This window comes from Rhinolophus sinicus, chromosome 12, assembly GCF_057876585.1.
Source record: "Rhinolophus sinicus isolate RSI-liver-muscle chromosome 12, RSI-T2T, whole genome shotgun sequence".
Taxonomy (NCBI): domain Eukaryota; kingdom Metazoa; phylum Chordata; class Mammalia; order Chiroptera; family Rhinolophidae; genus Rhinolophus; species Rhinolophus sinicus.
The window spans coordinates 3,669,918-3,696,761 of NC_142512.1; the positions used below are offsets into that span (position 1 = coordinate 3,669,918).

General features: G+C 58.8%; 1 protein-coding gene across 1 annotated transcript in view; it reads right to left on the minus strand.

The window, feature by feature from the left end:
• The window catches only part of MYO15A (myosin XVA), a 52,208-nt gene extending 26,153 nt beyond the window's left edge, over nt 1-26,055 (minus strand). The window contains exons 1-29 of the mRNA XM_088801865.1: nt 22,315-26,055; nt 20,206-20,288; nt 19,569-19,632; nt 18,731-18,840; nt 18,307-18,381; nt 17,989-18,079; nt 13,645-13,650; nt 13,185-13,288; nt 12,977-13,040; nt 11,909-12,022; nt 11,243-11,404; nt 10,279-10,392; nt 9,647-9,705; nt 9,439-9,562; nt 8,387-8,482; nt 7,855-7,986; nt 7,186-7,311; nt 6,390-6,467; nt 5,503-5,651; nt 5,355-5,400; nt 5,044-5,168; nt 4,467-4,584; nt 3,947-4,122; nt 3,377-3,461; nt 2,570-2,623; nt 2,413-2,494; nt 2,204-2,334; nt 1,612-1,707; nt 481-716 (exon numbers count right to left, since the gene is read on the minus strand). Of these exons, the coding sequence (XP_088657991.1) occupies nt 481-716; nt 1,612-1,707; nt 2,204-2,334; nt 2,413-2,494; nt 2,570-2,623; nt 3,377-3,461; nt 3,947-4,122; nt 4,467-4,584; nt 5,044-5,168; nt 5,355-5,400; nt 5,503-5,651; nt 6,390-6,467; nt 7,186-7,311; nt 7,855-7,986; nt 8,387-8,482; nt 9,439-9,562; nt 9,647-9,705; nt 10,279-10,392; nt 11,243-11,404; nt 11,909-12,022; nt 12,977-13,040; nt 13,185-13,288; nt 13,645-13,650; nt 17,989-18,079; nt 18,307-18,381; nt 18,731-18,840; nt 19,569-19,632; nt 20,206-20,288; nt 22,315-25,935 (6,521 nt within the window). The 5' untranslated portion in view covers nt 25,936-26,055. The remainder of the gene's footprint in view (nt 1-480; nt 717-1,611; nt 1,708-2,203; nt 2,335-2,412; nt 2,495-2,569; nt 2,624-3,376; nt 3,462-3,946; nt 4,123-4,466; nt 4,585-5,043; nt 5,169-5,354; nt 5,401-5,502; nt 5,652-6,389; nt 6,468-7,185; nt 7,312-7,854; nt 7,987-8,386; nt 8,483-9,438; nt 9,563-9,646; nt 9,706-10,278; nt 10,393-11,242; nt 11,405-11,908; nt 12,023-12,976; nt 13,041-13,184; nt 13,289-13,644; nt 13,651-17,988; nt 18,080-18,306; nt 18,382-18,730; nt 18,841-19,568; nt 19,633-20,205; nt 20,289-22,314) is intronic.
• Between the last annotated feature and the right edge of the window lie 789 nt (nt 26,056-26,844).

Below are 26,844 nucleotides of genomic sequence, written 5' to 3' on the forward strand. Positions count from 1 at the left end.
CTCTGTTCTAAGCACTGCACATGTATTTATACATCTAATCCTCACACAGCCTATGGAGTAGGCACTCTTATTATTTTCATTTTAGACTGAGAAAACTGAGGCTCAGCAAGGTTAAGTAACATGCCCAAGGTCACATAGCTCCAATGGGGTTGAGCTGGGACTTGAACACAAACTGTTAGAGTCTATACTCCTAACCACTCTGCTATACTCCTATGATGTCAATGCCTCAATTCCAAATTCCCCACACGCTGGTCTTGCCTCCTGCTGAGTTCTGGCAGTCCTTTATCCAGTCTCACCCGACTCCTAGGCCCCGCAGTGAGTCCAGTGGAAACAGAGAGCAGCCCCTGGCTGACCTCTGTGCCTGAGCTTCCGCTCAGAGACCTCACTCCTGGCCTGACCTTTCGCATGGCACCCTGGGCCTGTGCCTGTGCCTGTGCCAAAGTCACCGTCCTCACCCCAGACCCACCCGGTTCTACTCACTTGAGCAGGTACTTGTTGAGGCGTGAGGAAGGTGCAAAGCCGCTGAGGCAGGCGGCCAGCAAGAGCCAGCCCCGCTCGGCGTTGTGGGCGCTGGGGTTGCGCCACACCTGGTTGGCCAGTTGTGCCAGAATCTCATCCCGTAGTTCGGGCACTGCCAGCCCTTTGTGCACAACGTAGTTCCCGAAGACATTCTCCTGGGTACCATGCAGGTGGGGGTCACCCATGAAACGCAGGATCTGGGCCACAAACACTCTCCTGAGCCTCTCGAAAAGTGGTTTCTGCCAGGTCCCCACCCTCAACATGTCCTTCCCATGTGTCCCCGTCCATAAAAAAGTCCCCCACATTACAATGTAATAGCCATATCCGATGCCGGATGAGCAGCAGTTCACCCAACCATGAGAAAAGTCAAGATGCAACATCCATGTTTTTTCTCTTCTACTCATGAACCTTCCACAGCTCCCATACAGCCTCAGCCCTGCTCTGCACCCCGGCTTCCAGCACGCCCCGCACCTCCTGCTCCACTCAGGCCCCAGAGGAGGCACATTTCTTGGCTCCCTAGGGCTCTTGGGATGAAATCTGAGCTCCCAGGCTGTCAATCAAGGACTCATGCCCCCTCGCCTTTGCTCTCTTGATTCTCTGTTCTAACCACATCAATTTCCTCTTCTCTCTGTGCCTTGCCCTGGCTGGGGGATTCTGACTCCTCCTTGTACCCTAGTTCAAATGCCCCCTCCTCCAGGAAGCCCTCTGGAACCCTGCCCAGGGCTGGATTAGCAGCCTCTGTGCCCTGCTCTGTCCATGCTGCTGCTCACTAGTCAGGCGTGCTCTGCTTTTCTTAGGAAGTTCTGGAGGGAAGGACCTGGGTCTATTCTTGGGTGTCCCTGGAAACCCAGAGAGGGAGCCCCATTGCCAGGGAGAAGGCTGGGAGAAGAAAAGCCCCTAATCCCCAGATTCCAGCCCAGAAAAAAGGCCAGACCCCCACCCCCACCCCCAACGGAAGTCTCTCCTCCAAGGAAGAGGCCTGGGCTTATGGCTTTGGCTAGTGGAGGGTCCAGGAGGCAGGACGAGGGGCCTCGTGGCCTGGCCTTAGGGGCAGCGGCTATATATTCAGAGGTTGTCTGGACAGTCCTGTACCAGCTTGAAGATGCTCATGGCTTCTGCGTGGTGCTCTACTGGCAGCCGCGTGAGGGGCATCCTCAGGGGTACTGTCAGCATCCCAAAGGCAGGTTCCTGCGGGCACAGGGCAGATCCATGGGGACAGAGCTGGGACTGACAGGCACATCTGGAGCCACTGCTCTGTGCCAGGTGGGGGCACAAGAGCCTAGGAGGCAAGGGCTCCTCTCCCCAGTGTGTAGATGGGGAACCTGGGGCTTGGAGAGGGCCAGACACTGGCTTTCAGTGAGCCAGTGGTAGAGACAGTCTAAGCCCCCGTCTGGGCTCTTTCTGGAGGGCAGGAAATTAGAGCAGGGATGACCAGCCGTGGCTCCACTTATTCTGAATTTTCTGAAACATTTCCAGACTGGTTGGCAAACAGTGACTTCATGAGCCCCTGCGGGCCCTCCACTGCTACGCAGCCCCGTGTGGAGCTCTCAGACTCCTTATAATCCAGCAACTAAAGGGCTCATACCAGATCCTGCAGGATACAGCCAGGAGCCTGCCCAGGCTGAGGACAGCATCAATTTTAATTGGCCAGTGCCCATTGACCAGGGCCTATGCCAGCCCTTACCTTGAAGTGGCACCGGACAAACTTAGCCATGGGGTAGTTGTTGATATCCAGGGGCAGTGTGACACGGGGCTCAGCCTGGAGCCGGGGAGCCCGCACGGGGGCCACCCGGGGCAGCTGGGCTGGCCTGAGGCCTGTGGAGAGAGGAGGGCATGACGGGCCTAGCTCCCTTGCCCGTGCCCACCCCACCCCACTGTCCAGTGCTGACATACCTGCCGCTGCTCGCAAGAGCCCAGCCAGCTCTGCTGGGACCTCCAGGTGTCCCACAGCTACCACCTCCCGCTTGCTCAGCTCCTGCAGGGACATTGCATGGTGAGGGGACAGGCCTCTCTTCCTGTCCCCTGCTGCCACCCAGACCCCCGCACCCACCTCCTGCTCCCGGAGCCGCACCTCCTCCACCTGGAGCCTCCGCTCTGCCCTCAGCTGCAGGAGAGCAGATGGTCAAGGCGGAGAACGGCAGGCAGAGGCGATGGCCGGCCGCAGGCCCGGGCAGGCCAAGCCAGCTCACACAAGGTGGCCAGCACAAGAAACAAGGGGTCAGTTTGCCTGATGTCTGGAGATGACTCCCCCACCTCACAGATGAGGGAGGTAGAGGTGTGGCCAGAGAAAGAGAGGAGAAGTGAGAAAGAGCGAGAGCGAGAGAGAGGTAGATGCAGAGGGCAGATGGAGTGACACTGGGGAAAGGGAGGCAGGCACAGAGGATTTCTGGGAAGTAGCTGAGAGACGTGTGACGGAACCCTCTCCCGTTGCTCCACAAAACCTTCAGTAAAAGCCACAGTTTCCCAATGATTTGGGGCTTACATTTGTCTTGCTGGTGTTGGTTTATACGACAGTACGGCAAAACTGGCGCCAAGGTAAGGGCAAAACCATATGCAGTGCTGGTCCAGTTGCCAAATTCTAATCGTACCCCATTACTGAAGACCCCACTGTGAACCCAGCACCAGGCCAAATCCTTCACGTGTAACACTCATTTAACCCTCTCCAACCCCAAGGGGAAGATGGGGAAGCAAGGCAAGAGAGGGGCTGAGGTCACACAGCTAGTGAGTGGCAGAGCGGGGATTCGAACCCAAGACTGTCTCCTCCTAGGAGCTAAGTGCCTCTTCCCCATCCCTGCCGCGCCCTGGACCCAGACGGGCAGGTCTGGCTCCTGGGACAGGGCAAGGGGGAGGCCTGCACCTTGAGGTGACGCCGGTGGCTCATGTACGTGTGCACCAGGGACCGGAACTTCACCATCCTCCTCCTCATCTGCTGATACCGCTGCCTGGGGGTGGAGGGGAAAGCAGTGTCTCGGTGGGAGCTTAGGGGTTGGGGTCACAGGGGAACAAGGATCAGAGATGCCCATGCTAGCTTGGCCTGGGTGCCAGTGCCCACACTTTACTCTGGGACCCTTTGGCACAAACAAAAACTGGAGCTCAGAGGAGGGAAGGACTTAGCTAAGGTCACACAGCAAATTAAGTGTCAGGGCCTGGATTAAACAGCCTGGACCATGTATTTCCCGTCAGGTCAGAGTCCCAGGGTCCTTCTTGGCTGGATGGATTCCCACCCACCAGTCACGAGGGACAGGGGTTGGGACAGAAGGACATCCAAAAGCAGAGACGCAGAGAACCTGATCATCCTTCCTGCAGAGGCCCCTACTCTCTGCTTGCATACCCCCAGGGACAGGGAGCTTACTACCCAAGTTCAGGCTTGGCCTCTCCCAAGCCTAGCCATAGGGCCCCAGGGAGTCCTGCCCTATCTGGGCTGCACCTGGCCAGGTAGCCTCGAGCCCGGCTTTGCAGCAGGATGACCTTTCTGCGCAAGGAGCGGAAACGCCGCTGGATGATGTAGCCTCGGAGGCAGCGCTGCAGAGTGAGGGCCGCCATATTCAGGACATGCTCCCGCATGCTCTCCAGCAGCTGGTGAAGGTGTTCTTTAAGGAACAACTGAGGACAGGAGGCAAGGACTGAGGGAGGGAAGGGCCACGTGACTGGACTGGGGACCCCTCCCTCGCCAGAAGTCCATGGAAACAGAAGAGACAGGGCAGCCTCCTGGAGAGGGTGAAGGATGGGTTGTGTTTGGAGAGGTGGAAGACAGGGGGAAGGTTCGTTAGGCAGGGGAATTGCCTGAGCAAAGGTCTGGAGGTGGAATTAGCGATCCATTTACCAAGCTCAACTGGATCGCCTCTGGGACAGGAAGCTTTAGCTTGGGCATTTCTGATTCCACAGGCTCCAGTTCCGGGGCCCTTGAACTTGGGGCCTCCAGGGACTGAGTGTGGGGTGGCACTCACCTTGCTGATGCCAACGCGGTACATGTTTGGCATGACCGTGCACAGGCGGCTCAGCACCGACACACACATGTCTCCACTCGCGGGCAGGTTGTGCTGGAGGTTCACCAGACAGCGGTACCTGCAGGGGCCCACACTCAGCCTGGGGCTGTGGAGCCTACCCCAGTGGCCCACTAGGTCAGAGTCACCACATCTATCCCCATCTCCAGGAGGCCTGGGTCCCAGCAGTGGCTCTACTCAGTGTCTTCTAATCAGAAAAAGCCACTCCATCCACAACACTACTTCTTGGAGTCAGACAATTGTAAAAATGGTTTCAGTAGAATAAGAAACCTTACTGCCATCTGCTGGAAACGTCATAATAACTATTAAAAATATTCCTCTTTGGAATCAACACAAAGAACTAGGAAAAAATGTAAAATAATAAGTATATCTGCCATATAACAGCTAGCATGTGGTAGTCTTGTGTAGTGTACAACCTGAGCAACTGCACAGCTCTGTTCTGTCTGGGTTGTGTATTTCTGGGACCATGGGGGGCTGTGTAGGGGTCTGTGGAGCTCAGGACCCATTCTGACTGAGGTACCTGTCGATGAACACCTGGAAAGGCAGCCGCACTGGAAAGCCCTCCTTGCGGATCCGCACCGTCTCCAGCACTCCCGAATAGCGTAACTGTGCCATTACCACATCCGGCTCAAAGAGGCCTGGCTCCTGTGGGGAGGGCCCAACAGGGAGTCTGCACATGGGCCCACCCACGGCAAAGGGCACTATCTACGGCAAACAGTCCCCACAGTAGCCTGGGCCAATGGAGGTCCAGGGAGGCAAAGCCATGTGCCCAAGGTCACACAGCATGGGGAAGAGCATTTGGCTCTCCCAGGGACCTCAGCCACCACATACCTTCTTATGATTGGGCTTCAGGCAGCGCACGAACAAGGGGTTACACCTGGGCAGCGGGGAGGAGGGCAGTGTGAGGCCCCAGAGAAGGAAGGTGGTTATCCCTCAAGGTCATAAGTGAGGCTACGTCCCGCCCACCTGCCACGCCCACCTCTCCATCTTTTCCACCAGATCTAGGAGCGACTGCTGGAACTTAGCTGCCACTGTGTGTGCCTTGTAGAGCCGGGTGACAGAGCTGGTCTTGCCCAGACGCTGAGGGGCAGCCTGCGGGGCATGGCTGGAGAAGAGGTGTGCCACCACCTGGACGGGGGGGGGGGGTAGCAGGCCCAGGGTAGTGGTCAAGGCACCGAGAGACAGAGACAGGAGAGAGAGAGAGAGAGAGAGAGAGAGAGAGAGAGAACAAAAGGAATCAGCTCCAGGTCAGAGGGACCAGAAAACTAACCGACTGAACCCCTGCCCCCTATGCAAGGCCACTGTCCTCCTGGCTTGCATATGTTTCAAGTCAGGGTGCTCAGCACCTTCCAACGGATCCATCCCGTGGTTGGCATGACTTTTGTCTTCAGTCTGAGGGACACACAGGCACTGACTGTGCCTGGGCCTGAGGTAGCCTATTACACACATGGTCATGAACTCTGGCAATCTCAGGAGGAGGGTGCCCATTTCACAGAGGAGGAAATGGATGCCCTTTTCCTCCCAGAGGAGGAAAAAGAGGCAGGTGGATGAAATATGGGGCGGGATGGAGAACCACTCAATGAGGGGATGGGCTGGGTAGGCGTGGCCATGATGGGCCAGCGGAGAGACAGGGCAATTCACTGGGGCCAGCCAGGGGCGGGGCCGGGAATGGGAGAAAGTACAGAGCAAGACAAAGCTGGGTGGGTATGGGGTTAGGGTCGGGATGGAGCCAGGGCCTGGCTGGGGCTAGGGTGAGCCAGAGGCAGGACCAGGCAGGACCCCATTTCTCGGACTGGGAGAGTGGCCTGTGGGTGGGCTGGGTGCTCAGGGGCAGGGGCAGAGCAGGAGGAGGTCAGGCTTGTTCACCCGTGTCCGGCTCCGAACGAATAGGTCCAGTACGTCCTGCCGCACCTGGTCGTGGTTCTTGTCCAAGAACTTGTGCACCTGAAAGGGGGATGTGGGGCAGCTTGGACTGGACCCCACCCCCGCCCCATGCAGTCCAGGGTAGAGAGCTAACCCACCCCAGCGCCCATCAGCCTGCCTGCTGCCCTCCTCTTCCCCTCCTCCCTACAGCGCTTGGGTGATCTTGGTCCTGTCCTCCAGGCCTGTCTCCCTGTCTGTCCTAGGAGGGACTGCAGCCTTGCCCCTGCTATGGTCCCCTCTCCTCCTGCCCCTCTATCCTCCCACTCCCAGGAGAGGCGGCACTAGCCCCCTTCACACGACCAGTCTGGGTCTCGGTCCCATCCTCAGTGGAGAACATTATCCTGTGCCCATCGTACAAATGAGGCCCCGATGGCAACAGAGGCTTAGAATCCTGGCCTGAGACCACGCCAGGGTAGGAACGTGTCTGAGATAAGTGACGAGAGTGAGCACAGTGCTACAGTATCACTACTGATAATAGCTGCTCTTTATCAAAACCACTGTCAGCCCTAGACTTCTCACACTCACCCATGAGACGGGTACCATTATTATCCCCATTCTCCAGATGAGGAAACTGAGGCTCACAGAGGTTAAAGCGATTTGTCCAAGGTCACACAGCTGAGGATCAGCAGGACCAGAACGGGCATCAGGTGGCAGTGTCTGGAGCCCGTGTTGTGTTTCTACGCCTCCAACAGCCGAGAGCTGTGGCACTGGAGGCCGCGCAGGCCGTCTTGGGTCTCACCTGGTAGGTGACTTTGCCTGCGTAGTGCTTGATGGTGAACTCGGGCAGTGGCATCTTGGGTTTGGAGTAGAGTGGGTTGGCGCCGTGGTGGTAATGGCACTTCTGCAGAAACGTGTGGTCTGTGGCCTGGGGGCAGGTGGGGGTCAGTGGGTGGGCAGGGAGCCTGGGCACCCTGTTCCTGGCCTAGTAGCAAATTCTCCAGCCCTGACTGGTTCCCAGTGAGTACTGGGCAGGAGAACAAGTCATAGCTTCTCCTGGTTGCCCATTGCCCTAGGTGGGGAGGCCCAAGTGGACCTCTGCAGACAAGTGTGTCTGATTAGCTCCCAGCTGCCTCCCCTCCAGCCCAGCAGCCTTTGCACTTTTTAGTCCCACTGCCTAGAACACCCATCCTACCCTTGTGTTTTCCAATCAGAATTTGAGGCTCAACTCCAAGGTCACCTCCTCCAGGAAGCCTTCTATGACTTCCTAGGCTAGTGTAGCTCCTCCTCTGGACACCTGCAGCCCCCTATCCAGCCTCAATCACCCCAGGTTGTGAATGGCATATTGGGTGTCCTGAGGCCCCACCCCCCGGCCAGAGCAGAGAGGAAGGCAGGACTCAGGCCTGATGAGGACATGAGGCTCAGAGACGTTGAGCAACCTGACTAGGCTCACACAGCGCCCATGGCCCACCTGGGGAAAGCAACACTGGTCGTCGAGGATGCGCAGAATGCCATAGGGCTTCAGTGAGATGAGGTTGATGCAAGGCTGATTGTCAGCGAAGGTGATCTCCCGCCAGTTGATCTGTTCGCGGATGTACTCCTCCTGCAGGCAGCAGAAGCTCAGCCTTCTAGCCCTGCCCAGGTCCCACCCACCCGGCCTCCCAGGCTGAATCCTTCTGAAGGGACTTCGCCAGGGGCACCTCTGCTCGCATGCCTCCTAGCACAGGGAGCTCACTCCCTAGCAGGGCAACATAAATGATCTCTGGGCCCTGCTCCTCTCTCCACCTAGGACGGCCCTCCAAGAGGGCTCTTCTCTGGGCTCAGCACCCAAGCACCTTCCCCCCCCAGAACAAAGGCCTTGACATGTGCTGGTCCCCAGCTTACAATGCCTTTCCCTCCATTTGGCCTACTGACAACCTCTGATTTGCCCTTCAAGGACCAGCATATCCCGTCTGTCACCAAAGAGGTCCTCTGGTCAGTGAGGACGGGGTGGGGGTGCACACCTGTTCCTCCTGGAAGATGATCTTATTGAAAAGGTACTGAAGGTTTTCATTTGCATAGTTGATGCACAGCTGCTCGAAACTGTTGAAACTCAGGTCCTGCCGGGCAGGTGGTGAGGCTGAGCCTGGTCCCTCCTTGGCAGCAGCCCCCGCCCACCCCCGACGCCCCAGCTCAGGCTCAGTGCCCCCCACCTTCCATGGCCGCAGCTGCAGAAAGCTGGAGTCCTGACCATAGACCCCCACTCAGAACGCGCTGTGGCTCCCACTACACGCCCTGAGCCTGACAGCCTACGTCCCAGTGAGGGGCAGCTTAGGCATTGCTTAAAGGCCCAGGCTCTGGAACCTTCTTCCAGGGTTCCAATGTTTCTAACTATATGACCTTGGACAACCCTTCTGTGCCTGTTTCTCCATCTGTAAAACAGGGATGACAATACCACTTCATAAGGTGCCTGTAAGGATTAGTAAACTCATAAACAAAGTACTTAGAATAGCACCTGGCACATGATAGATGCCGTGAGTCTTAGCTACACTTTACTATGATGATCTTGCTGTGTCTCTCACCACTCTGCCCGTTGTACCCTCAACACAGTAGTTGCTCCCCGCCCCCCGACTTCCAGCTCCCCAGATGCCACGTCCCGCCACACACTCAGCCTTTGCACACGCCATTCCCTCCACCTTTCCTAGTTCTTAAGGAATTAGCTCAGGGGTGTCTCCTCCCCTTCCAGAAAGCTCCGATCCCTGCCCGGCGAAGGGCTTTCTCTAGGCTCTTCCAGCACCAGGCTGCCTCTGTCATGGCTCTGACCATATGTGTTTGTCAATGTCTGTCCCCCATTCCCCCCCAGGGCAGGGCCCAGGTCTGGTCCTTTCCAGGGTCCCCTGTGTAGCCCAGCACAGGGTCCGGCACCCAGAGGCCTCAAGGCGTGCCTGTGGGGAGTGAAGGGACCGGTACACGACAAGGGCGTAATAGTAAGGGAGGGAACCCGATAGATAACGGTTGTGCTGCAGGCAGAGACAAAGCCTTCCGTGCCCTGCCCTCAGCCACCCCGGAAGCCCACCTCGAAGCCATAGATGTCCAGGATGGCGATAGACAGTGTGTCCTGACGTGGGGAGACCAGCGCGTTGACCCTGGTGATGAGCCAGCTGAACAGCAGCGCGTACAAGACCTTGGCGATGGCATCCCTGGAGAAGAGGTGGTGTTGGGCTGGGTGGGCACGGTGGGGGCCAGGCATCTGGAGGCTCGGGCAGAGAGGGGTGTGGGCTCACCTGGCATCCACGGCACTTTCCACAGTCAGGGGGCTAAAGATCTTCTCTCGCATTGTCTCCTAGGGAAGGACATGGCCCTGAGTGGCAGTAGGCTGACCACCACCTCCCCCGGGGATTGAGGTGGGTGTGTGTGGTGGGGGGGGGGGGCGAGGAGATGGTGTGACTTAGGTACACCTGAGACTTAGGTCTTAGGTACACAGTCGGCCAGGGGTGGAACAGGACAGCCTTGTCCCCTCTTCTGCCTGGCTATGCTGGTAGGGGTGGGGGGTGCCGGTCTCACAGGGAGACAGAGGCATAGCAGACATAACACAATGAGATGAGCCCTGGGAAGGGAGGAAGGGCAGGGACAGCTCCCTGCAGGCGGGAACACCTATGTGGGGTCTTGAAGGAGGAGTAGGTATGAAAAGAGAAGAGCATTCCAGCCAGAGGGAACAGCCTATGCAAAGGCCCAGAGATTGGGTGCCTAACGCCTTTGGGGTCTGAGGTTACCCCGCTCTGGGCCCGACCCAGAAGATGGATGGCACAGGAGGAGATGGAAGGGGGACAGAGGGCCCCCACAGGATGGGGCACAAAGTCGCTCTGTGCAGACACTGGCAGGAGGCTCTGCAAGAGTCCAGCGCCCAGAGACTCACGGTCACTTTGAAGGTGATGGCTTTCTGCAGACCCTCAGGCGAGATCCGTAGCAGTTCGGCCACAGCCTGGATCTCCCGGGCGCTCACCACCGAGGCCACCTCCTGTGCATCCGTCTACGCAAAATACCAACAGGAGTGTGTTTTCAGCTGGAGAAGCTGATTTTTAAAGTTCATATAAAAAACATAAACTAGCTAGAAGAGCCAGAAAAATTCTGAAATAGGTGTGCAGGGAGCCCTACGAGACGGTAAAACATGTTATAAAGGTAAAATAATGAAAACAGTACGGGGAAAGACACAGCTTGCAAATAGATTAATGATGCACAGTGAAATTCTGGGATTAGACGCAAATGTACATAGGAATTTAGTATATGATAAATATGTATTTCTCAAGATGGAGGATTAGCTAACTGAGTGACTGCCTGGAAATAAAGGAATTGGATTCCTACCTCTCACCTCACTAGAGCAAATTTCTGATGAACCAAAGATTTAAATGTTAAAAAAAGGACGTGAAAATCATTAAAGGTCTTGAAATATTATGGGAGAAGGCTGCTATAATTTTAGAGGGATAGATTTCTCTAAAAAATGATAAAAAGTCTAAAATTTATGCAAGGAAAGCTTGATAAATGAAATGCCTGAAAATAATTTTAAAAGCCTGCATGGCTAAAACAAAAAACCAAACCCAAACACCAAACAACCTCTAAAGTCAAAATAGAAATGATAAACCAAGAAACGTATTTGCAATTCATATCAGAGACAAAGGGCTGATTTCCTTAACATATGTAAAGAGCTCTCATATATCAATAAGTAAACCACGCACAACCCCAAAGTGGGTGGGGGAGAACTAATGCTACGTGTGTGCATGGCGTAACCTGAGAGGCAGATATAAATAATTCTTAGGCCTCTGAGAAGGCGCCCGTGTCCCGAGAGTGCTGGGGCCCCACGGCAGGCTGTGGCGTTCTCTCACCTCATACTTCTCAAAGTAGACGTTGCCCAGGTGCAGGATGGAGGCCAGGATGCGGAAGATGCTGTCCTGGTCTTCCCCGCTGAAGCCCAGCACCTCCATGGCAGCCAGGAGCCGGCGGAAGTCGTCCGCGTCGCTCTTCCCTGAAATCTCACAATTCCCACCCTGGGCAAGGGCAGGGTGAGGGGTCAGGGGCCCTGCACGAGGGCCGGGAGCCCTCCAGGCCCCTGCTCTGCCCCAACCCCACAGTGTGGCCTGAGCAGGTCACTCGGCTCTCGTTCTGTTCCCATAGGCCGGGAGGCTCTGAGCAGGGACTGTGGTAAGCGTTTTACATCTATTTCCTTCCTCTAGTCCTCACACATTCCTGGAAAGTGGTACTGTGCTGCCCCCACTTTACAGATGCAGAAGCTGAGGCACTAGAGGGGATGTGTAGTAGCTCCAGGCCGCTTAATTCTGTTCTAGGCTCCAGAAAAATGAAGAGTCAGGTAGGCCTCCCCTGCCCCAGCTTTGTCTGCTTGCCGTGATGAGACACCTCAAATCCAATTTGCCCTCCCAAACCTCCATCGCCTTCGCTGCCATCAGGACACCATGACTTGGCTCTCTCAGCCCACTGGGGTGATGGCGCAGGGGGCCAGGGCTGGAGACCCTCAGATCCCTGCTGGTGCTCACCTGGTTCAGGTAGTAGTAGGTCTCAGCTTCCTGCAGGCTGAAGGCCTGCCGGAGCTGGGCGGGCAGCCCGGCCAGCAGCTCGTAGAAGATGTGGTAGTTCCTCTCATTTTTGGCCTGCAGAGTGGGTGGGGGGGGGTTGCAAAGAGGGAGCCGCCCACCTAGATGACCCCTAGACACACATACAGGCCCAGGTGTGGCCACAAATATAAATACACACAAGGGCCTGCAAATGAGACTGGGCACCTCTGTGCAGAGTGAGCTCCCAGGCTGGCACTGGCTGGCGGGAGGCGGTGGGGGGGGGGATAGGAGAAGCCCCGATATGGTGGGGAGGGGCTCTGGGCAGGATTTAATTTTTTTGGAGAAATAAAAGTGGCCCTTCTCACACGTGTACCGGCTACACACACCTACATGTACGTGTGCCCACAGAGGTGACACCACACGCAGGCCTCCTGATGGCTCAGCCAGGGTGGCTAAGCACCCACTGTGGGCAGGGCCCTGTTCTAGGCCCTTGGGACACAATGGGGAACGAGGCAGACAGAAGCCCCTGGCCTCAGGGAGCCCACTTCCTAGCTGGGGAGACAGACACTCAGCAAATCACCGGTGAAAACATAAAACATGTCAGGTGGTGAGAAATAAAGCAGTAAAGGAGGTGGGGAGTTCCCGTGTGGGGCAGAGGGGCAGCACTTTTAATGGGCTAGCTCCCCTGGGGAGATGACGTTTCAGGGGAGACCTGCAGGAGGTGAGGGGTGGGTGTCTACGGGAAGAGCGCGCCAGGTAGAAGGACTAGTAGGTGCAAAGGCCCTGAGGCAGGATCGTGCCTGGGGCTTCAGGGACAGGGAAGAGCCAATGTGGCTGCAGGGCGTGGGGGAGGGGAGGGGACTCAGTCACATGCTCACAATACACATGCATTTGTTCATTAATTCAACATTTACCGCCCCCCCCCCCCGGGGTGGTCCAGGTGCTGTGTGTATCTACACAGACACACACACACACACACACACACACACACACACACACCGACCCCATCCCACACCCCAGCACACACAGGCCTGGGAGAGCCTGGCCCACCTGAAACACAATCCTGGATTTCTCAAGCAGGTACTGGGAGGTTATGGCACCAGAGATCACACCCCTGGAAATGGGGGCGCACCATTAGCGCGCCTGGGCAGCCAGTGGGCAGGGTGGGGGTGAGGACAGCCGGTGTTGCTCCGGGGGCTGTGCCAGGACATGGAGTGTGTTGCAGGGACTTCGGGGGTTCCTCCACTGCTGCACTCACCCTTCCAGAAAGATTTCCACGAACTTCCCGAAGCGGCTGGAGTTGTCGTTCCTGACCGTTTTGGCATTCCCGAAGGACTCCAGCAAGGGCGTTGCCTCCAGGATCTGGGCCCCGAAGATGTGGGATTATTCTGGGAGTCTGGAGTGGGGAGCGTGACGAGGGCCACCCGGCTTCCCCAGACACAGACCTCCCCAAGGACCCCCTTTGTGAGGGGCAACCAGAAGTGGTTCCCTAGAGAACCCCAGGTCTCCCTAGTGTCCCCCAGTGCCCCGACCTCATGCTGCTCCATCCCTACACGCAGACCCAGCCTCCCCTCTCCCAGCTCGGGCCTTTCACAAGGCAGCCCACGGCAGGACAGGCCTTTAGACACTGCTTCCTGTCCATCTGCTGTCACACCCAGACATGCATTTCACAGAGGCACGAGCATGAACACGTACACGCACTCACACACTCCACGTACCTTTATCTTCACGAGCAGCCAGGCGAGAGGAGAAAGAGACAAGGACAGAACAGAAGCAGGTCACCTGGAGGACTGCCCCCCGTCCCCCACAACACCAGGGGCCTCCAACCACGGAGGGACTGGCCGACCCCTTGGGGTCTTGAGGTGCGCAGAGAGCCACCAGGTGACAGGAAAGCCATGAGCCTCAGAGACGCCAGGTGCACAAGCTTGGGGACTGCAGTGAGGCCCCAGGTGTGGGAGTGCCGGGTCCACCTGCCACAAGGTTCTGGGGACATCCTCTCACCTCCACACGCCTCACCTGGGCTCCTGCAGGAGCCTCCTGCCTCATCCTGCCCGTGCTCCCTCAAGGTCATGTTCTCCCACGCACTCAGGCTCAAAGCCAAGTCCTTCCAGCGACGCCCAAGGCCCTGCACAGCCCAGCCCCTGCTGGCCTCACCTCCTGCTCAGCTCCCCTCCCTCACTCTGCCCAGCACCGTGGCCCTCCTGGCTGTGCCCTGGACACTCAGGCACTCTCCTGCCTGTGAGCATCAGAATTCTCTCCCTCTGTAGCCCTCAGTACCACTGGCAAATACCCTCATTTCTTTGTATCCTGTCTCTCCTCTGGAATGTCAGCCTCCACAGGCAGGAATCTGTCTGCCCACCTCTGGCTCCCCAGCAGCTACTAGGACCTGGGGCATAGGACCCTGAACAAACATCTGCTAAACGGAAGAAATGAGGAATAGTATTTTATGAGAGCAGAGCCACCCAGAGCACAGCTAATCACAGCTTGCATTTATTAAGCACCTACTATGCGCCGGACTCTTTGGCCTAATTATATCATAGTTGACAATCCTATGAAGTAGGCACTAATATCGCCCTTGTTTTACAGATTAGGAGACTGAGGCTCGGAGAGGTGAGGTATGTGCCCTGGGTGCCAGCGTCTGTAAGAGTGAGAGCACAACACCATGTGCGTAGCTGTGTGTGCAGTGTTGTCTCTGGCTGACTTCATTTTCTCAGGATGAATTCTGAGGGGAGCAGCAGGGGAGGCCTGGAGGCCTGGTCTCTGCAGAAATAATACCTGTTACCTTGGGGACAGTGCCAGTTTCCTCCATCTGGTCACCCCCCAGTCCTGTTTATCAGGAAATCCTGTGCCCATTGTACAGAGGAACAGACTGAGGCCTAGAGAGGAGCAGGGGCTATCCTGGGGCTGCTCAGCGAGTCGGGGTCTGCCTGGTGTGGCCTATACTATCCCTTAGTCTGCGAGTTCCCTGAGGGTGGGTCAGCTGCTGTCTGGGCCTAGTGCCGACCGCAGGGCTGGGGCACACGGCCAGGGCCAGGGGCAAGGACAGACGAGCCAGGCAGGTGAAGATCTGGCCCTGTGGGGCCATCAGCCCAGGTCCCAGGTGGGGGGGGTGCCTGTGGTTGGGGGTGAACAGCATCCACCTCCCACCCCCACCCCCTGGGGAGCCCTTGTCACATTCCCAGCCCAGTGGCCCAAGACTCAGGTAGTCAAGGCATGACTGGGTCCAGTGAGGACATGTGGCCAAAACCAGTTCAACGAGAGGGAGCCCTGAGACTTTTTCTGGCACGTTGGGAGGTGCTCGTTGTGGGTTAGTGGCTCCATCTTGCTGACCAATGGGAGACTGGGGAGGGAGGGGCCAAGATGAGGGACACTGTTTATGACACTGAATCCAGACCTGCCTGACAGGGGTCCTAGATCTGGCCTGTCCATATGAGGTGTGATCAAAACATACGGTGAATGCTTACATAAAACTTATTACAGTAAAGGACACATTGCCATCAATCCCCCTCAAAACACTCCCCCTCGCTTCGAACACACTTATCCCATTGTTCTTGCCACTTTCTGAAGCAGTTCTGGAAGTGAGTGTCTTCAGTTGTGCTGTCGTGGCTGCCTCGATGTCCTGAATCATTTTGACTTTGGGGAAGAGCCAGAAGTCACACGGTGCTGGATCCGGTGACTAAGGTAGGTGAGAACACACTGTAATGTCTTTATTTGACACAAATTGCCGTACCAGAAGCGATGTGTGACACGGAGCATTGTCATGATGGAAGAAGATTTACGGCACACTTTAAACCACATCTTCTCTCAACTGTAGGTCACACCCAACTGACTGGACCAAGCAAGCTGAAACTTGTCACACTGTTACTAATGTACCATGCCCCACTTCCTGTATTGAAGATCCCTGCCTTTCCTTTGGATGGCACTCAGCAGCAGCATTCACTATATTTTGTTATCACAATGGAAAGGCTCCATGTCACACATCACTTCTGGTACAGCAATTTGTGTCAAATAAAAACATTACGGTGTGTCCTCATCCACCTTAATCACCGGACCTGGCACCATGTGACTTCTGCCTCTTCCCCAAAGTCAAAATGATTCAGGACATGGAGGCAGCCACGACAGCACAACTAAGACACTCACAAAAGAGGACTTCCAGAACTGCTTCCGAAAGTGGCAAGAATAATGGGATAAGTGTGTTAGAAGCGAGGGGGAGTGTTTTGAGGGGGACTAATGGCAATGTGTCTTTTACTGTAATAAGTTTTTTAAATTTAAACATTCACCATGTTTTTTTTTTTATCACACCTTGTACATGAGCAGGGCGGAGAGCAGCTAGGAAATGAGCCCATGGTTATCCTAGCTGGCTGGCACATTCTCACACCTACCGTGTGCCTGGCACAGAAACGTGCACACCTGCCATGTCCCGCAGCTCCAACCGTCCTCCCTCACCCTGCCAGATAGTGCTCCGCTGTGAGCGTCATGTCCCAGCTCCTCACCCGCTCACTCTGGGACCCTGCGTAAGCCATCGCGTCCTCAGTTTTGCCATCCGTGAGTGGACACCAATGTCCCTGCCCCAGGCTGCTGCGAGGCTTTGGAGTGATGTAACTGAAGGCACCTCCACACTTGCAAGGAAGGGCTTCACGCACACTTTTGCCTGCCTACCTAGCCAGTCCTTCCAGAAGTCTAACCTTAGAGGATTTGAAAACCCTGACTGGAGCCGAGGTTGGCTGCCAGGAGACTCAGGCTGATGGGAGGGGCTGGCAGGCCAAGGTAGGCATCAGAAGGGGCCTGCCAGGAAGTAACCCTCCTGACTGCAAAGCCTGGGCTGACCCACTCCCCACTGAGGGCTGAGCAGCCCCCACCTGATGCCCCCAAGATCACCTGCTGAGATTGCCATTGGCTGGGTCACTGTGGCCCCTTGTAAACCTTTGTGGGCCCAGGGCGGGGATTCTGAGAGTCAGGTTCTGAGCTGATGGGCCTTTGCCTCCAGCCCCACCTTCCCTGAGCTCCAGGCTCGTGCATCCACACCTCCCCACCATCTCTGTGTGGATGCCCAGAAGACACCTCAAGGGCATCTGTCTTCTCTCTGCAGCCCTTCTCGCCCAGCTGGTGGCAGCTTCATGCTGCCTGTGGCCTAGGCTCAATGCCTGCTGGACTGTCCGTCTTTTACAACTCTATCTGGTCCCTCAACAAGTCGCTGGCTGTCCTCTGAACTGCACTGCGGTCCAGCTCCTTGGCCTGAGCCACCGTCCTCCCTCACCTGGACTCCATGCTGCCACTCTGCACCGAGCACACCAGACCTGTTTGCACCCCAGGGCTTTTGCGTGTGCTCTTCCCTCTGCCTGCCTGCTCTTCCCCCAGACGCCCTCAGGGCCCATGCCCTCGCCTCTCCGTAGGGCATACCCTGACCACCACATTTCAAATTACAACCCCTAACACTCCCCATCCTCCTCCCTACTTTTTTTTCTCCATAACTTACCACCCTTTCACATAAACATAATTTACTTGGGTATTATTTTTCTTTCTTTCTCCTCTACTAGAATGGAATTCCCATAAGGGTGGGAACATTAGTCAGTCTGCGTTACTGTTGCCTGCCTTCCCAGAGCCTAGCCCAGGCCCAGCACACAGTAGGTCCTTGGGTAACCTCTAACGTTCTCAGGTTCAGAGGATTCTCAGCAGACCTCAATCCTGCAGACCCTGGCCTGGCCTCCTCAGTGCCCCGGCATCTACTAACCCCTCCTCCCATGGACCTCCCCCACATTCAGGCCTGTCCTGCTTCTTTGACGACTAACAGAGCCATAACCAGAAAGGTGAGGCCAGGTGGGAGAAGTGGAGTGACTCCCCTTGCTCATGTGGCCTCTCCTCTGGCCAGGCCCAGGAGAGCTGGACAGACGCAGGCAGGAGGGGACCCTGGGAGACCCTCCCTGGGACGGCTGGCAGAGAGAGTCTCAAGTCCTAAGAGCGCTCTTGGTGCAACCCTTCCCATCCAAGTGAGCCAAGAAGTCTTGCCTCTTGGGGAGCACAAGGGGTGCTCACCTGAGGGCCCTGGGGACAGACAGACTTACCTGCTGCATGATGCCCCGTTTCTGGTTCATGGCAGCCAGGTAGCGTAGAATCAGCTTTGTGGCCTCAGTTTTTCCAGAGCCGCTCTCCCCACTGACCGAGCAAAGGGGCGGAGTGAGCTTCACCCAACTCACTGCCTCTTCTGGGCCCCCCCAACCACGCCACAATGCAAGAGGACACGGGCAGGCAGGCTGGCCCAGAGATGTCGAGTGGTTTCCCCAGTCCCACAGCAGGTCTGTCCCGATGAACGCCCGTTGCCTGAGGCCCCGCCATCTACCCCTCCCACATGCACCAAGGCCCCCGCCTGACCTGCCGCTCACCTGATGATTACGCACTGCTTCTGTTTGGCATCGAGCATTTTGGCGAAGGCAAGATTTGCAATTGCAAAGAGATGCCTGGAGAGATAGGCCACAGGGGGCACTGGGGAGGACCCCTGTCTTCATGCTTCCAAACCTCCCAGGGGATGTGTGGGGGCATCTCTGTCCAGCCAATTCTGCTCCTCCCCCCCAACCCTTGGGGAAATGCTCCCTGCAATGCTCCCCGCCGTGGTCTGAGCCACAGTGGCCTCCCACCCAGTAGGAGCTGTGGCCAGGCTGGGGGAAAGATCGTCAGGCTGAGCAGGTGGGCTGCCCACCACCGTCAGTCCTGACTCATGGCGGACGGGCAGCCAGGGACTCACCAAGTTCAGACAGGGACCCAGGAGAGCCCAGGACAGTTCCCTCCCCCAGCCTGAGAGACACTCACGGGGGATTCTCTCCCAGGGCCCGTCCACTGTACTGCTGCACCTGCTCCGGCCCATAGATGCCAAACATTCGGTACGGGTTCACCGACACCAGGATACTACCGATATACGTCTGCTGGGCAGACAGTGGCCTCAGTGCCCACGGCTCCTGGCAGCCCTGTGCCCCCCCCCTCTCCTGGGAGCCTGGATCCCTGTTTCCCTGGGGACAGATATCTGGCTGCCTGGCCTTGGTGTTTGAACCTTGGGCCCTCTAACAGCTTGATGGGTCATCCGTTCCGGTAGTGGGATTTCAGGTACTGGGCCAGGCTGAGGCTGGGAGGAGTTTGGAGTGAGAAATGCCGCACAGCCATGATTCTGCAAAGGTGGCTGTGTCAGCTGCTACCTACTTCATTTATTCATAGTCAGGGCCAGGCTCCAGCAGATTCTGCCTCATAGTGAGGTCAAACCTCTACTGTGGGCGGGGGGCGGGGTCGCAGGGGATTCAGAGGCTGCCGGAGCCTTTGTCGGTGGCAACAGCTCCCTTCCTCTCCCGGCCACCCCACTCCTGGGACCCACATCAGTGGATTCTAGGACTCCGGAAGCTTTACCCAAGGGGCTCCCTATCTGTAGGGCTCTGCCCCTGGCACCCACCACTCTAAGACTCTATGTTCAGAAAAGTGGATTTCAGAGCTCCAAGCTGTAGTGTGTTGTGCTCAGATAGTAGAAACCCCAGAGTTGAAACCAGAGGTCACAAGTCTGGGTTCCAGCAGGAGAACCATGTTTCCCACTGGAGCCCCAGGAGGCAGGGAGGCAGTTGCGTGCCACACCTGAGCCCAGGGCAGGGCCAGCCCCATGACTCACGTAGATAAGGTTCCGTTCAAATCTGGTCTTGAGGTTGGACAGCACGGTGGTCTCCTGGAGGTCCCTGGGAGGGCAGGGAGAAGGGCAGTCAGGGCCAGCGTTGCCTCAGTGCAGGGCCCTGGTCAGAAAGGCCTGAGTTCAAGTCCTGTCTCTGCCCCCAACTAACCATGAGGCCTTGGGAAGTTACTTAACCTCTCTGTGCCTCAGTTTCTTTATCTGTCCAGTGGATATAATCACTGTCCCTACCTCACTGGGTTGTGGATGTGAGGACAGAGGGATAATGACAACCCTCACATTTTAGGTACCTCCAATGTGCCAGCACCGTCATAATAGACATATGACTCCCATCTTGGAGACGAGAAACTGGGGTACCTAGAGGCAAAGTGATTTGCCCGAGATCCCCCAGCTGGTAAGTGGTGGGGCTGGGTGAACCCAGGCCTGTCTGACTCTCAGAGCTACACTGTGCACAAGTTTGGCTTTTGCGATATTGCACGAGCCTCACTTCGCAGACAAGGAAACCGAGACTCTGAAAATGTTCCAGGAGGTGAGAGGCACCCTGGTGGGAGAAGGTGCTCTGGCTGGGAGTGTGGCACCTGCACTGTGACCCCGCACTGACCCTGCCACCCTGCCCACTCACTCCAGCTGTGTCATGTCCTCCACACCGTCCTCCCGGTGTTGCTCACGGAACCGTGTGGATGGCAGGTTGCGGATAGAGTGCATCTGTCAAAGACAGAGTCTGTGGTCACCCAGTTGGAGGGCACCCACGCATGGCCCCTGGCTTGGGACCTGCTCCTGTTGTGGAAGAGGGAACCCTAAGTCCAGGCCAGGTGGGTCCGGTGGGCCTCCTGGCCTTGAAGTGATATGGCCGGTGGAGCCTGCATGCAGCCCTTACAGGGACACACGGCTGCCCTCTGCCCGTGTGTTCCCATGTGCTCCACGTGTCCTGCCGTGGGGGATGAGCACTGCACATGGGCACTGCTCCCAGAGCCTTGCCGGAAGCCCTCCTAACCTCATGCTCTCCCAGTGCTGACACCCTTCTCCAGGGAGGGCTCCAAGTCTTTGCTTATGTGACAACTTGATGAACATTCGTATCTTGGCTCATGGGGCCTCCAGAAAGGCCAAGACTGAGACTGTCCCACTCCATGCGATACCCCTCTGGGACAAACGTGTAGACCCACATGCACAGACCCACAGGCAACGGCGTTTGTAGCTCATCCAACTCCCATGCACAGCTGTGTCTTGCAAGACGCCTGAGGACGTGGGTGAAGGCCTGTGGTGCCTAGCTGGAGGCACATGATCCCAGCGTCCGTGTGACATGTTCTCAAGCACACGGATACCTGGAGCTGTCCTCACCTTTGGGGGTCTTACAACGAAAGTCCCGATTCCACCTTTGGGCTACAGGCTCTTCTCTGTGCCTCACTATATGTACATACATAACCCCCCAGATGCCACAGCTGCTCAGACCTTGAGCGTGCACACGCACACTCTGCTTGTTTGGCTCTGGTACCCTCGAGCACACACCCCAGGCACGCAGGCCGGCATGTGATGTACACGACTGTGAGCACACGTGTGCGCTTCCCCTTTCCAGCCTCTCAGAGCCGTCCTGAACCCCTCCCCGAGCAGGTGAGGAAAGGGGATACTACTGTGTGCTAAGGAGGCCACGGCGAGTATCACCCTGAGGCCCTGGCCTCCCGCCCACCCGTCTGCCCAAGTGCACCAGTGGCCACAAACCCTGAATAATTCAGCCACTCACGTATTCCAGGGTGAGGAGGGCCCAGGCATCCTTGCCCCTCACCCCAGGGCGCCCCGTGGCCCGCTCCCGCAACGCTGCAGCCCACACAGCCTGGGGCACCCGCCGCCGAGGCCAGGGCCCCCCCAACAGCCAGGCTGCCCCCGTCGCCATTGTGGGGCCGGCTGGCTGCCCGCTCCACGGGGCACCGGCACCGTCTGCATCAAGCTGAGAAACTCCTGCCGCCCCTGTATGCCCCGCCCACCCCAGGCGTCCCGGGGGAGGCTCCGGTGACCACCCCCCTTCCCTGATGGCCAGGCCACTCAGAGTCCGACTCGCATTCCGCCACCAGCGTGGCAGCCAGGCACGGGCTTGGCACACCTCAGGCAAGTTGCTTGCCCTGCATCCCACAGGTGGCCAGACTCCTGGCTCAACTCTGACCCACTGTGTGACCTTCTGGGCTTCAGTTTCCCCACTATTCAATGAAGAGGCTAAAAGTTTGGTTCCTGAAGCCCACACCTCGGGTAGTTCAGAATCCTGCAGCCCAGGGAACTGCCCTTAAGCAGGAACCCCAGAGAGAGAGAAGGCTCCAACTGGGGGGGAGGGTCAGAAGGAGGCAAGAGAAACAGCACGGACATAAACGTGGGGGTGGGACAGGGTAGATGGGCAAGTACTGCAGTTCTGTGCTCAGCCAGCATCTCTGAGGGGTGACTGAAGATGGATGTGCCGTCCAGACTGGACCAGGACAAAGCTGCTCAGAGCCCAGGCTGGGACAAGATCCCTTCCCCAAAGTGACCTGAGGGGAGTTTCTGGTGCCTCTGTCCAGTGCCTGTCTGGGCGGGCATCCCAATCCTCCAGAGAGAGGCTTGGGGAGCCTGGGGCTGGTCTTCCCAAGTTACAGATGGGAAGACTGTGAGGCCTGAGCAGGCAGCAGTCCACCAAGGTCCTGAGGCTGTCTTCTGCCCTGTGTCCCAGGACAGAACCCCCAAGCCCTCCCTCTGAGCTGTGCCCCCATACCTTGTTCCACCAGCTCTTGGGGCCAACCTCTTCCCAGGGGCCCCCATGGGATAGACAGGCAGCTCCAGGGTCCAGGCGGCAGGATGGGGGGCGGTCCTGTGCTTGCGGCCAGGGTTGGTGGGTCTGCGCTGACAGCCAGAAGCAGGACCAGACCAGACTCCACGCTCTTGGCTTGGGACCAGGTTTTGGGTCCTGGGTCAGCTGGGTGGGGGGCTGCAGAGTGGCAGGACCAACAGTCTGGGAAGAGCTCAGCTTTTGCTGAGGCATGACCACCGCAAAGCGCCCCGGACTTGCCAGGCGCTGCCCACCCACCTTGGATAGGGGCCCCAGAACCCCAGTGGGCGCCAAGGGGGCTGGGGCACTGGGCAGCGTCCCCCAGCGGCGCCATGGTGGCCACGTGGCCCTCATCTGGTCACGTGCAGACAGTGGGTAGGAGAAGCTTAGCTTTAGTGCCTTCCGCTCTGGGGGGGAATCCTTGGGGGGCATTGAGGTGGGGGGTTCAGGCTCTGTTGGTGGCTGGGGATGCCCTGGGGGGGCCTCTTCTTCGGGTTTCTCAGGGTCGGGGCTGGCCGATTTGGCCAGCTGTCCAGGCCCCAGGTCATGGTGTCTACTCAGGAAGACACTGGTCAAGTCAGTGGCTGAGTCTTCGGGCTGGGAGTCAGGGGATGGCACAGGGCCCACATGCTGGAGGAAGGGGTTTTCAGGTATAGGGGGTGGCCTGGAAAAGCCCTTGCGGCTCCTAGCGCCTCCTGACCAGGGTGAGGATGGGCGCTGGGTGGGAGGCATGTCCACGTCCCAGCTGGGGGCCAGTGGGGGCACAGTCCAGGGCATTTCCGACTCCTCAGACTCGCGCTGGCTCTCCGAGAGCTCCGGGGTAGCCGCAGCCTCAGCCACTGCTGCCCGCCAAGACCCAGGACTCTTTGACCGGTGGAAGGATTGGCGCACCCGGGGCTTCACGGCCCCGGTGGGTGGCGCGCTGAGGCGGCGCCACGTGTGTGGGAGGCGCGAGGGCAGGTTGAGTGAGTAGCGCCGCGGGCTGGGGCCCAGCAGAGGGGGCGGGGAGGGCTGCCGCCGGGAGCCCAGCGTGGGCGAGCGGGGTGGTCCCGGGCGCCCAGAGACTCGGTGGCGTGGGAACAAGGGCTCCCGCAACGAGTGGGGCCGGCGGGGCGGCGGAGAGAAGGGCGGCTGGAAGCGGCCGGCGCGGATGGAAGGCTGAGGGGACGCCGGCCCCACGGGCGAACGGTAGCCCAGGCCCGGCAGGCTCCTCAGCGAGGGCTGGGGCGAGGGCAGGGGCGGCCAGGGCTGCCTCTGCGACGCCCGTGGGGAAGGGCTGGGGAAGCCAAAGGCTGCCCCTCGCCGGCGGGAGCCACGGAAGGAAGGTCGGGGTACAGGAAAGGCCAGCAGGTCGGGGGGCACCTCGGGGCTCACGCTCGGGGGCTCCACGAAAGCCCACCAGTTGGCCTGCGGTGTGAGCGGCACGTGGGCCGGGGCAGCCCAGGGCGGCGGGTGGCGGCGGAGCGAGCCATAGGGCGAGACCGGCCGAGGCAGGCCCGAGAGGACCGGGGAGAAGGGGGCGTCGGGCGGAGGCACGGGGCTGGGGGGCCGCGGGGGTGCAGGCGGGGGGAGCAGCGCGCTCCAGTGCGCGGGCGGCGCGGGCACGTGGTGCGAGTTGTTGTTGTTGCGCGTGCGCGCCTCGGCCCTCCGCAGCATGATGGGCGTGTTGGGCCGGTCGGGGTCCATCCCCGCCAGCTTGTAGCCGAAGCGCTTGTAGGCCGCCTCCCTGACCACCGGGCTTCCCAGCCGGGCCTTCTGGCTGCCCCTGAGCCGCTGGGCCGGCTTCTTTTCCGACAGTGTCTTTTTGAGGAAGCGCGCCAGCGAGGTGGCCGAAGTGGTCGGGCGCGGCTGGGGGAGGCCGAACTGAGGGCCGAAGCCCAGGCCGTGGTGGATGCGGTGGGCGCCGAAGGCCGACAGGGCGCGCTGGAGGTTGCGCTGGCGCGGCGTGAGGAAGCCCCAGAAGGGGTGCGTGTAGGGCCGCGAGGGCATCGGCGGCACCTCTTCCTCGTCCTCGTCCGCATCTCCCAAGGGCAGGGGGATGTCCAGGGAGGGGGGCAGGGGCACCTCCAGCTTCTCCTTCCCGAACAGCTTCACCTGGGGCCGCGGGAAGAGGCGGAACCTGCGGATAAGGGAGAGCTTGGACCTGGCGGGCTTGTCCATGCCCTGCTGCTCGAAGAAGGCTGAGCTGGGCAGGCGGAAAGAGGTGCCCTGCCGCTCCCGGGCCGCCTCCTCCGGTTCCTCCAGCTCCTCGAGCTCCGAAATGTCATCCATGGGGTGGGCGTAAGGGTTGTGGACTGGCGACAGGAAGGGCGGCGGCACCCACGGGTATGCGAAGGCTGACTCCTCCGGGTAGAGGTAGGGCACATCGGGGGCGTAGATGGCCTGGTTCCCGCCACCATAGATGCCTTCGGCGTAGGGGACACCATAGGGCGCGGCGTAGGGCAGGGCGTAGGGATCGTAGGCGGGGACCTCGTACGGGAGGTCGTACGGGAGGTCGTAGGGCGGGTATGGTGCCTGGTAAGGTGCGAAGGGGTCCAGGTAGTAGCCGTGTGGGTACAGCTCGCCCTCATAGGCGTCGTAGTAGCTGTGGGGCGACGCGTACCCTCCTGGGGGCGCGTAGGGGGGCTCGTAATCGTCGTAGCCGTAGCCGTAGCCGTAGCCGGCCACGGGGTAGTACGAGCCACCGTAGTAGTCAGGCTGGTAGTAGTCGTAGGGGGCCTCGGGAGGGTACCCGTAGGGCTGGTCTCCGTAGGGCGGCCAGGCTGGGCCGTAGGCTCCGTAGGCGGCCAGGTAGGGCTCTTGCTCCTCGTACTGGTGGTACAGCGACTGCTGGTCGTAGTAGTCGTCGCCCTCGCGGTGGTAGTCGTAGTACTCGCCCAGGTCTTGGAAGCCTTCCAGCCCGTACAAGGACTTGCGGGAGCCCGAGTGCCGGAAAGGGGCCTCGTCCTCGAAGGGCAGGAAGCCCACCGGCTCGCCGGACGCGTAGATGCTGCGGCTGCGGGGAAACCTCCGCAGGCGGCCTCCAGGCTGCAGGATCTCGGCGCCCGACGGAAAGGGCAGCTTGCGGGAGCCCACGTGGGAGCCGGAGCGATTGAGCCAGGCATCCATTGTGGTGTGTTCGCTGCCCGACTCCTCGGCCTTCTTGATGAGGAACCGTTTGGTGAGCCAGTTGATGGCTGTGGACGCCTTGCTGATGGACTGGGCGCGCGGCCGCAGGCGGCCGTAGCCTCGCCGGCCCGGAAAGCGGATGACCATGAAGGACGGCTTCTTGCCCTTCATGGCGCGCTTCTTCTTGCCCATGCGCATCTGCGTCATGAGCTTCGACGTCGACTGCAGCACGGTGCGCGCCTTCTTCTTGCGTTTGGTCTTCTGGGGGCCGGTGTGGAGGCCCCAGAAGAAGGCCGACGCACTCCGGAACTGGCCCTTCTTGGAGATCTTGGGCGTGCGGTCTCGGAAGCCCATGAACAGCCGCGACGTCCCCTTCAGGCTCCGTTTGGGCTTCTCCGGCTCCTGCTTCTTCCCCTTCTTCTTCTTGGGTTTCTTCTCTTCCTCTTCGTCCTTCGCCATGGTGGCTGCCTGCTCCCCACCGGGTCGGGGCCGGTGTCACGAGCTCAGGGACTTGGAGACAAGGGGACCTGCTGGGTCTCCTGCTTGTAGCTGCACAGGCGGCCTCCGGTTCTGAGTCGCCAGGACTGGCGTGGGTGCCTGGGGAGGGACAGCTAAGCTGCTTCTGGCCGGGACCTGGATTCTGAGAGGGCGGATCCATAATTTATTTCCTCCAAACGCCGCCTTGGGTTTCACTGTCAAGCGGTGGTGGAAAGTGCGTGGGTGTTGTTTACCCCCGAGCAGGGGAAGCCTGGCTGAGGCCCGTGCTGGGGTCAACCATCTTGGCCTTCAGGACCACTGTACTGACGGAGTCAAGCCCTCCCAGTGCCTCAGCCCGTTCAGCCCACCGAAGTGAGTGCTTGGGTCACTGCCACTTTTGGGAAGAAGACACAGCCCTGAGAGGGGAAGCCACCTGCCCTAAACTGCCCAGTACATCTGTACTGGGCTGGATGTGGAGCTGTGTCTCCTCAGCCAGGGTGGGATGTTCAAAACCCACCAAGTTGCCTTGCAGGGGAGCCTTGGATCATCCAGGTCCTGGGAAAAGGAGGAGCTGAGTGGGCAGGGCAAGTGCCCAGGGCTGCGGTCAGTGTAATAGGAGCTGGCTGGCTCTTGGGAGTGTAAATAATGCATTGGGGAGAACTCGGCTGCCAGCTCAGAAGGCAGGGCAAGGCGAGACCATCTCAGTACAAGTCCAGCAGGGCCTTGTGAGGCCACATGCCAGGGAGCTGGAGGACCAGAAACTGGGGATGGGTCAGGCCTGGCCCTGATCCCCAGTTCTGCCACTGACTGGCTATGTGGTCTCAGGAAAGCCCTTTGCTCTCTCTGGGCCTCAGTCTCTTCATCTGTAGGATGGTAGTGATAAGTCATGCC